Consider the following 10,890-nt stretch of genomic DNA (forward strand, 5'->3'; position numbering starts at 1 on the left):
TTTGACATCACCCGTGCTTGCGCGGAGGACAAGATTGTGCTCAGCAGATGTGGATGGATGGATGGGCGCATAGGAGATGTAATCGGGGAGGAGTGGCCCAGGGTATGGTGTGGGCACTTGTTCTAAAGGTAACTTCGTGGCGTCACAGGGCAAGTTCTGGCTCTGAAAGGACAAAGACAACAGCTTTGTGACACCAAAGGGACCTTGACATCAAAGCTTGAGTACCAAGTGACAGTGCTTCAGATTTCAAAGGGAATGTCTAAGCCGGGGTATTTTCTGGGAACTGTACTTTTTATTTCATTTTACTTATTTTACGTTTTAATTTCAAAAATGTATTTGGAGGTTTAAAAATAAACACAGAACAAACAAAACCCCCAAACCCAGTTCCCTAGAGTTGGGTCCACACAGTGGACCTGACAGTGCCCACAGGACGGGACGGGATGACCTCTGCTTGGACACCTATGCGGCGCTGGCTGGGCTTGCTCCCTGTGGACCTTCTGGCCCCAGCTCACAGGATCCAGCGCACCTGGAGGCCGCTGTGTGTCATGGAGGGGCCAAGGCCCTACTCTCGGGGCTTCCTGCAGTTTGCTTGGGAAGACACAGCCTTTCAAGCCCTTGGCACAAATGCATATCGGATTGAGCTGTCAGCTGGGCTGGCCCAGGAGGAGCACACAGGTGATTCTGCTTGGCTGCTTGGCCTCCCAGAGAGTCAGCATATGTGAAAACGGCTTTTCCCGGAACCAGGAGGATGGGGACGCATGACAGGAGGAAGGAAGCCCGGATGGAGTGTGATGACGGGCGCCGCCTGCCTCCTTCAGGGCACATAGCAGGCTTGATGCGCAGGGTCTTGTTTGAAAGCTGGACCAAAGTGTGCTCTCTCATTAGCTCACATTTTAGAACTAAAATGCATGTTTTAGATTAGCTACATTTATTGAATAAAGCATTGTTTTCTAGTGTTAATTTTTTTGTTTTTGTTTTTGAGATGGAGTTTTGCTCTTTTGCCCAGGCTGGAATGCAATGCAATCTCGGCTCATTGCAACCACTGCCTCCTGGGTTCAAGCGATTCCCCTGCCTCAAGAGTACCTGGGATTACAGACATGCAACACTATGTCTCTATTTTTAGTAGAGATGGGGTTTCACCATGTTGACCAGTCTGGTCTCGAACTCGTGACCTCAGGTAATCCGTCTGCCTTGGCCTCCCAAAGTGCTGGGATTATAGGCGTGGGCCACCATGCCCAGCCTAGTGTTAATGTTTTTTTTCTTTTTTCTTTTTTGGAGATGGAGTCTTGCTCTGTTGCCCAGGCTAGAGTGCAGTGGTGCAATCTTGGCTCACTGCAACCTTCACCTCCCGTATTCAAGCAGTTCTCCCTGCCTCATCTTCCCAAGCTTCCCGTATTCAAGCAGTTCTCCCTGCCTCATCTTCCCAAGTAGCTGGGATTACAGGCATGCACCACCATGCCTGGCTAATTTTTGTATTTTTAGTAGAGTTGGGGTTTCGCCATGTTGCCCAGGCTGGTCTCAAACTCCTGACCTCGGGTGATCCACCCACCTCAGCCTTCCAAAGTGCTGGGATTACAGGTGTGAGCCACCGCATCCAACCCTAGTGTTAATTTTTAATGAGAGTGAGTTGATTATTTTCTGTTGCTCTAACAGAATCTTAAGCTAGAATCCCCCTCCTCCAGGGGAGTCTGAGGTTATTTTTTTAAGAGTTACGGTTCCTTGAGAGTAAAAACAACCACCCAACCTTTCGGGCCTGTTATTTCAAGCAAAGTTTGTGTTTTTTTCTGATGGTAGCAATTCTTTTTTTTTTCTCTTCTTGACTGTGCCTTAGGGTATGTTTGTTTAACTAAGACATGTAGTAAACGTTTTTAATCTGAATATTATGTGTAGTAAACGTTTTTAATCTGAATATTACGTTTATATCAACACTTCCCCCAAATGCTCAAGTCACTACTTTGATCATCCTATAAATGATATAATACTGTTATAATATTTAAATGCCGTAGCAATAATGCTAATAGTTATATGATGTTTTGGATATATAGTAGCAACTGTTGTTTACTGAACCTTTGCTGTTTGCTGGGCATTGTGCTTAGCTTTTAATACGCATCATCTCATTAAAATGCTATGATAGGCTGGGTGTGGTAGCTCACGCCTGTAATTGCAGCACTTTGGGAGGCCGAGGCTGGCAGATCACCTGAGGTCAGGAGTTCGAGACCAGCCTGACCAACATAGTGAAACCTTGTCTCTGCGAAAAATACAAAATTAGCCGGACGTGGTGGCACATGCCTGTAATCCCAGCTACTCGGGAAGCTGAAACAGGAGAATCGCTTGAACCCAGGAGAGGGCCAGGTGCAGTGGCTCATGCCTGTAATCCCAGCACTTTGGGAGGCTGACGCAGGTGGATCACAAGGTCAGGAGTTCAAGACCAGCCTGGCCAATATGATGAAACCCCATCTCGACTAAAAATACAAAAATTAGATGAGAGTGGTGGCACGCTCCTGTAGTCCCAGCTGCTCGGGAGGCTGAGGCAGGAGAATCACTTGAACCCGGGAGGCAGAGGTTGCAGTGAGCTGAGATCCTGCCACTGCAGCCCAGGCTGGGCAACAGAGCAAGACTCTGTCTCAAAAAATAAAAATAAAAAAATAAAAATAAGAACAAGGCTAAAAGGCTACAATAATTACGTTAAGTAGGTAAGTAGGTTACTAGCATCCCCATTTTATGGAGGAAATGAGGTTTCATGAGATTAAGTCATTTGCCCAACTAGTAATGGGAAGAGCTGGAATTTGAATCTGAATCACTGTGATCTCCACTTCCCCATTACCATCTATTGTTAGTGGTTGGTTTTTGTTTGGCAGCTTTATTGAGGTATAGTTGACACACAGTGAAACCTGGGAAACCGTTCCCACAAATAAGATCATAAGCATCCCCTCACCAGCCATCATCCCTAAACATCTTCTTGTGCCCCTTCCTCCTGTCCTTTCCCATCCCTGGGAAGTCACTGATCTGTTTTCACAACACACTTACTTGCATTTTTTTTTAGAATTTTATGTAACTGGCATTATACAATATATACTCCAGTATGTTTGAATTGTTTCATGTAGCATAATTATTTTGAGCTTGATCAATGATGAGTGTGTCTATAGTGATATTCTAGTATAAATGTAACAGAAATTGTTTATTCATTCATCTGTTGATGGACATTTGAAGTGCTTCCAGTTTGGGGCTGTTACAAAGAAAGCAGCAGTGAACATCTGTGTATAAATCTTTGTGTGGACATATGCTTTCATTTCTCTTGGATAAATGCTAGAAATGGAATGGTTGGGCCATGCGGTTAAGAAACTCACAAACTGTTTTGCAGAGTGGTTATGTTATTTTATGTTACACCAGTAGCCTATGAGGGTTTCAGTTACTTCGTATCCTATCAATGCTGGGTATGGTCTGTCTTTTCAATTTTGGCTGTTGTCGTAGGTGTATAATGGGTATTTAATGGTTTTACATTGTGGTTTTAATCTATGTACTTTTTTTTTTTTTTGAGATGGGATCTTGCTCTGTCACCTAGGTTGGAGTGTGGTGATATGATCATAGCTCACTGACCCTGACCTCTGCCTCCTGAGTAGCTGTGACTACAGGCACACGCCACCATGCTGGCTAGTTTTTTTATTATTCATTTTTGTAGAGACAGGGTCTTGCTGTGTTGACCAGGCTAGTCTCAAACTCCTGGCCTCAAACTATCCTCCTACCTCGGCCTCCCAAAGTGTTGGGATTACAGGCGTGAGCCACCGCATCTGGCCTAATTCACATGCTTAGAAAATGTTGGTCACTGTCTTCTGGCTTGCATTTTTCTGACAAGAAATCTGATGTCCACCTTATCTTTGTCCTTATCTTGGTTTTCTTGTAATAATGTTCTTTGTTCTTCCCTCTCCCCAGCCCCTTTGAAGATTTTTCTCTTAGGGTGCCGCTTGTACTTTTCCTCGTTACTTGTGCTTGGGGTCCATTGAGCTGCTTGGATTTGTGAGTTGATAGTTTTCATCAAATTGGAAACATTTTGGCCATTATCTCTTCAAATACTTTTTTTGTCTTTCTGGTCCCCTGACTTTCCAAATTCAGGGACCCCAAATTAGGCCACTGGTCCCCAACCTTTTTGGCATTGGGGACTGGTTTCATGGAAGACAATTTTTCCATGGACCAGGTTGGTTGGGGATGATTTTGGGAAGACCCAAGTGCATTACATTTATCATTAGATTCTCATAAGGAGTAAGCAGCCTAGATCCCTCACCTGCACCGTTCACAGCAGGTTCGTGCTTCTATGAGAATCTAATGCCCTGGACAATCTGTCAGGTGGAGCTCAGGCGGTAATGCTTGCTGGCCCATTGCTCACCTGCTGCTGTACGGCCCAGTTGCTAACAGGCCACGTGGCCAGTACTGGTCTCTGGCCTGGGGGCTGAGGACCCCTGTATTAGGCCACTTGAAGTTGTCCAAAGCTCCTGATGCTCTCTGTTCGTTTTTTTCAGGTTTTTTTTTTTTTTTTTTTTTTTTTAGTTTTGTTTTAGATAGCTTCTATTGCTGTGCCTTCACATTTACCAATCTCTGTAGTGTCTCATCTGTTGATCATCTTCCAAGTCTTTATTTAACACAAGAATCTTTCATCTAGCTGCTTGATTTCCTTATCTGCTAATTTTGTCATCTGTGATTTCTGGGCCAGTTTTGATTGGTTGGTTTTTTCCTCATATGGTTTGTATTTTCCTGCTTTTTGGTGTGTCTGGTACTTTCGGTTCAATGCCAGACATTATTGATTGCTAGGTTTGATATCTTATAAATATCCCTGAGCTTTGTTCTGGGACGTTGTTAATTTCCTTGGAAATGGTTTGATCTTTTCTGGCCTTGCTTTTCAACATTGCTAGGTGGGGCCAAAGCAGCATGAAGTCTGACGCTAATTTTTTCCTACCACTGAGGCAAAAGCATTCAGCATATGCTACCCAGTGTCCTTTGATGGTGAGTTTCGTCTGTGTCTTGTGGGAACAGGTACCATGACTGGCTCTGTGGGTGCCAGGCACTGGCTTTTTGGGAGCTTCGTTCTTTTTCTGTACAGCTCTCTTTTCCAGCACTCTGTCCTGTGGATTCAGGCCAGCCCTGTCTCCCTGGACTCCCAGCCATGGCTCTGCCTGGGTTCCCCTCCATGATGTGGGGCCACCAGGGGCACCCCTTATTGTTTGCCATCAGTCAGAGGTTACTATCCTTCATGACTTCCTCAGGTCCAGTGTCTTAAATCATCCTTGTGCATGCATGCGTGTGTGCGTGTGTATGTGTGTGTGTGTAATAGGTAAATCTAGCATCTGTGACTCTATCTGTACTGAAGTAGATTTTTTAAATTGCTCAGATGACTTGAATTCAATGCATCAGAATGATGAGGCTCACTGGCCCTGTGAGCGCAGTTTTCTGGGGTCTGGTTATGGACCTGGCTCGTGCTTAGGTTGGCAGTGGCTGGCCTCCGCCCTGCTGTCAGCAGCAGTGTCCTGTCCTCGGCTCCAGCAGTGCACACTTGGCACACCTGGGACTTCCTGGTCAGCATGAGAATGGACTCCTTCAACTGCAACTCACTCTTCTGCTTTCACATTCATACTTAAAGGTTTTACTTAAACTTTGTTACAACATTCTAGTCGCACTTTTGCATCTTTTAAAACTTTCTTTTGATGGAAAGTATGACTATTTCTAATAAAGAGATTGACAAGGTTGATTTTTGACATGAGATTTAAGATGCAAATGCTCTTATGATTATAAAATAATTTGTCAGATTTATCATCCATATAACACCATTTGAAATTATTTTTTATTCTTGGTAATTAAGATTTTTTATGTCTGTGTCCTTTGATAAAAAAGTAAAACTGTACTAAATGTAAAAATTTAATCTGCATGGTGTCAGGCACCTGTAATCCCAGCTACTCAGGAGGCTGAGGCAGGAGAAGTGCTTGAACCTGGGAGGCGGAGGTTGCAGTGAGCCAAGATTGCGCCTCTTCACTCCAACCTGGGCGACAGAGTGAGACTCCATCCCCCCCCCCAAAAAAAGTGTGTGTATATATATGTGTGTATATATATATATATAGTCTCATATCTAGAGATAACTATTAGTAATCTTATGTATTTTCTCTTAGATGCACATATATTTTTTTCAAATCATTTTCCTCACTTTCTATTTTAGTGGAAGACTTACAACCCTGCCTTCTCCCAGTTGGAAATCTGGTTCCGGTTTTTCTTTGTGGTGCTCACCTTCATCGTCACTGTGAGTACCATTCGCCTGACACAGCACGGCAGATCCCAGCCAGGAAGAAGCTGGTTGATGCAGTTACGATCTTCCGTGCAAGCCACATGGAGATTGATCTGAACTCAGATGCTCCATCCAGTGGGCTGTGCTGATATTACTACTCTGTGTGTCTGCCAAGATGCTGTCATGCGAGAAAGAATGATGTGGTATCCTGTATTCAGGATTTCTGTAGAGTGCAGGAGTCATTACACATCACCGAGTTTTAAGTAAATGTTCATCATGTGAGGTGAGAAATGCCCTTTCATGTGTATGGAAGGAAGTCTGCCTTATTTGAGTGAGCTTCTCTGAGTGCAGATGCAGCATGCTCTTGGGTTTTTATATTTTATATTTTTATAGTTGTACCAGTCCTTTGTGTTTTTGGGCATTTTCAGGAATAAGGCCAAAGAGAAGTGTTTTGGGAATGCAGGCGTTGGGCTCGTTTGGGATCTGAGGTTTCTGTCCACGGGCCCACAGTAGCTTTGGGGGAAATGCTTACCCTGAGAAACCCAAGGGAGCCCCCCAGAGCCCCAGTGTGTGAAGATGAGAATTGGTAAATTGGAGGAAGGGAAGGTGTGCTTCATGTAGTGATCTGTCGCCGCCTGAAGCATGGCGTTCTGCCCTCATCAACTGCTTGTGCTGGTGCAGGATGGTGGGGAGGTGACATTTAGGAAATGTGTCCACCCAGGAACACTTGGTATTTCTCAGAGTAACTGTGCATGGAAAGACACAGGCGTGTGCACCTGTGAGCAGATGCTCTGCTGGAGCGAAGGGTGTGGGTGCTAGAACCACAGGAAGCTGGAGGGAAGGGTGTGGGTGCTAGAACCACAGGAAGCTGGAGGGAAGGGTGTGAGTGCTGGAGCCACAGGGAGCTGGAGGGAAGGGCGTGGGTGCTGGAGCCACAGGGAGCTGGAGGGAAGGGCGTGGGTGCTGGAGCCACAGGGAGCTGGAGGGAAGGGCGTGGGTGCTGGAGGGAAGGGCGTGGGTGCTGGAGCCACAGGGAGCTGGAGGGAAGGGCGTGGGTGCTGAGGGAAGGGCGTGGGTGCTGGAGCTACAGGGAGCTGGAGGGAAGGGTGTGGGTGCTGGAGGGAAGGGCGTGGGTGCTGGAGCCACAGGGAGCTGGAGGGAAGGGTGTGGGTGCTAGAACCACAGGGAGCTGGAGGGAAGGGCGTGGGTGCTGGGGCCACAGGGAGCTGGAGGGAAGGGCATGGGTCCTGGAGCCACAGGGAGCTGGAGGTTGTAGTCAGGCCCAGCCCAGGGCCTCCAGGATCCCAGGGCTCCCCCAGTGAGCTTCGTAAATGAAAGTGGAAAGCTGGTAATTGTGTCTGGATAGTCAAACTCTTGCTTCTTCTCAAAGACTCTCTGATGCCCTGAGGTTCTGCTGCCACACTCTGGAGCCCAAAGAGCTATTTATTACTCAGGGCCCTAAGTATGTTCTTAAAAAGAGGGAAGACGGTCCCTAGGCAAGGAAATCCACATTGCCTAGAAAACTACTGGCTTATATCAGATTATAAGAAAACAAATCAACAACAAAACCCTGGCCTAAAAATTGTAAGTTATGTAATGTTTTGAAGCAGTTTAAAGAAACTTCTTCCACAGGCCTAACACACTTTCTTCAGGGAGGTGTTTGAAAAGAAACGCATCCTCTGACCATTGTTACGAGACTCCTACATTCTCTTGGCTTTGCGTGGGTGAGCCCTGGCACCATCTTGGAAGCTGCTGCCATCTGTAGCATTTGCACTGCCGGGAACTTGAGGCTCCTGTCACACCCACGGATGTGGCCTGTGTCCTGGGTGGGTCCTTCTGAGTGCGGACTCTCTGGAGCAGGCCCAATGGAAGTGGGCCTTGTTTTCCTCACCGGTGGAGGTGAGGGGACAGGTGCTCTTCCCTATTGCAGGGATTACGTTCCTCCTCCTCTCCTGCTCCTATGAGGACAGCTAGGAACCTGTCTTAGCTGTTGCTTCTCTGCAGAAAGTAACAACCTTGTCTTGGTTGTCACTGATGGTCTCCAGGACACAGTAGACAATTCAGCCAGGGCTTAAGGCAGTGGATCTTAATGGGGCACCTAGACCATTGATTAGAGAAGACAACCTGGTATGCAGGCAAGGTGTGAGCAAACCCTGCGGGCAAGGTGTGAGCAAGGGCTGTAAGAGCGAGGTGTAAGCAAAGGCTGCAAGCAAGGTGTGAGCAAACCCTGCGGGCAAGGTGTGAGCAAGGGCTGTAAGAGCAAGGTGTAAGCAAAGGCTGCAAGCAAAGTGTGAGCAAAGGCTGCGAGCAAAGGCAGTAACTGGAGGCCTGATTTGGTTTGCAGTGCCTGTTTGCGCATTCCCTCCGGAAATTTTCCATGAGAGACTGGGGCATCGAGCAGAAGTGGATGTCTGTTCTCCTGCCTCTGCTGCTGCTTTACAATGGTGGGTAGTTCCATTTTTACTTAGGAACTTTCCCCTTTAAAATGTAAAGCTGGAGGCCAGGTGCAGGGTTGTGCCTGTCATCCCAGCACTTTGAGAGGCTGGGGCAGGAGGATTGCTTGAAGCCAGGAGTTTAACAACAGCCTGGGTAACATAGTGAGACTGTACAAAAAATAAAATTAGCTGGGCACGGTGGTGCGTGCCTGTGGTCCCAACTACGTGGGAGGCTGAGGTGGGAGGATTGCTTGAGCCCAGGAGTCTGAGGCTGCAGTGAGTCATGATGGCACCACTGCACTCCAGCCTGGGTAACAGCAAGACCCTCTCTTAAAACAAAACAAAAAAGAAGTAAAGCGGGAAGGCATCTTGGAGATGGCCTAGGCCCAGAAGAGCCTGTAGGGAGCCCCAGAAGGAACATGTAGCCGTGTGCTCCCTGGCGCCCCAGGAGCCATGTTCCACCGAGCTGGGGCAGATGCCTGGCTCTCTTAACAAATAGGCGGCTGTTTGGTAGTTAAAACTTGGATGTGCTACAGACACAGCAGTCCTGGAACTTGGCTGAAGGTGGCCAGACGTGGCTGGCTGTTCCTCTTTTCCTGCTCCAAAAGTGTTTGCTTCCTGAGCTGCCGCAGTCGGAACTCCTAGGCTCCGGGAGGGGCTAATGGTAGCGGCATACGGTGCTCTGTCACGATCAGTGCAGCAATCTGTTCAGTGGCTTTTAGGTGTTTTGGAAGACAAAATAGCCATTGGTTCACTACCTTTCCTTTGGGTCTGACCAGGGAGAAAAGCTGGTAGTGAGCTTCGACTCCGCAGAGGGATGGGGTGCTCTCTGCTAGGTGCTGACCCCGCAGAGGGTTGGGGTGCTCTCTGCCAGGTGCTCGCGGGCCTTGTTCTCCTCATGCATTTCTGCCCTTTGTGTTCCAGATCCATTTTTCCCCCTCTCCTTCCTGGTCAACAGCTGGCTCCCGGGGATGCTGGACGACCTTTTTCAGTCCATGTTCCTGTGCGCCCTGCTGCTCTTCTGGCTGTGCGTGTACCATGGGATTCGCGTCCAGGTGAGCCGCAGCTCTCCGCACTGCTGGGGGAGGTTCCAAACTGTGTCCTCCCTTCCAAACTCTGAGGACAGCCCGGAAAGGAATTTATCTATGGAAGCCTGCCTGCAGGCCCATACTCAATAGAAAAATCACGTTATGTACAATTACTAATTTGGTTTTCTTTATTTCTTTTTATTTTTTTCTTTTTAGGGAGAAAGAAAGTGCTTAACTTTCTATTTGCCTAAATTCTTCATTGTTGGACTATTGTGGTTGGCTTCTGTTACGCTAGGAATATGGCAAACGTGAGTAATTCTATTATGTGTGAAACGTCAGTCATGAAAAGCATTTGACAAAAGTGGAAAGGCCAGGCTGGGCGTGGTGGCTCACGCCTGTAATCTCAGCACTTTGAGAGGCTGACGTGGGCAAATCACTTGAGCTCAGAAGTTCAAGACCAGCCTGGGCAACATGGTGAAACCCTGTCTCTACCAAAAATACAAAAATTAGCTGGTCGTGGTGGTGCACACCTGTAGTCATAGCTTCCTGGGAGGCTGAGGCGGGAGGAATCGCTTGAGCCTGGGAGGTAGAGGTTGCAATGAGCTGAGATCGCGCTACTGCACTCTAGCCTGGGCAACAGAGTGAGACCTTGTCTCAAAAAAGAAAAAAAAAGGGGGTGTAAGGGCCTGGAATCGAAATGTGTTTTGTGAACTCATCCAGCAAAGAATCAGCTTTCAGTGTATCTAACTTGGTGACACAGTAGACCCCCCCTTATCTTTGGGGGATTTGTTCCCAGATCCCCAGTAACTACCTGCGGTCTTGGATAGTACTGATCCTTATATATATAGCTGTTTATGCCCTATGTATACCTACACTATGTTTTTCTTTTTTTTTTTTTTAGACGAGTAGGAGGGTGACTTTAGTCACAGGCTGCTCAAAAGCACAGGCTGCAGAGAACAGGATTTGGATTGGCAAACTCGTTGTACCCTCATGTCACACTTCTTCTTTGCTCCTGCCCTGGAGCATTTTGGCTGGGACTCAAAACCCCAGTGCTATTACGGGCAGTCCCCTTGCCCCTCATTCCACACCCTCACCCAAAAGCTGAAGCCTCATGACCCACTTCGAGGAAAAATATCCTGTCCTGGTTTTCTGTGTCCAGTCG

General features: G+C 47.3%; 1 protein-coding gene across 1 annotated transcript in view; it reads left to right on the forward strand.

Moving 5' to 3' along the window:
- TMEM181 (transmembrane protein 181) overlaps positions 1-10,890 on the forward strand; it is a 73,947-nt gene that overhangs the window by 34,834 nt on the left and 28,223 nt on the right. Inside the window, exons 8-11 of the mRNA XM_011976440.1 lie at positions 6,200-6,280; positions 8,610-8,709; positions 9,625-9,755; positions 9,945-10,036. Coding sequence (XP_011831830.1) covers positions 6,200-6,280; positions 8,610-8,709; positions 9,625-9,755; positions 9,945-10,036 — 404 coding nt within the window. The remainder of the gene's footprint in view (positions 1-6,199; positions 6,281-8,609; positions 8,710-9,624; positions 9,756-9,944; positions 10,037-10,890) is intronic.

The sequence above is a fragment of the Mandrillus leucophaeus genome, unplaced genomic scaffold, assembly GCF_000951045.1.
Source record: "Mandrillus leucophaeus isolate KB7577 unplaced genomic scaffold, Mleu.le_1.0 Scaffold166, whole genome shotgun sequence".
Classification (NCBI taxonomy): Eukaryota; Metazoa; Chordata; class Mammalia; order Primates; family Cercopithecidae; genus Mandrillus; species Mandrillus leucophaeus.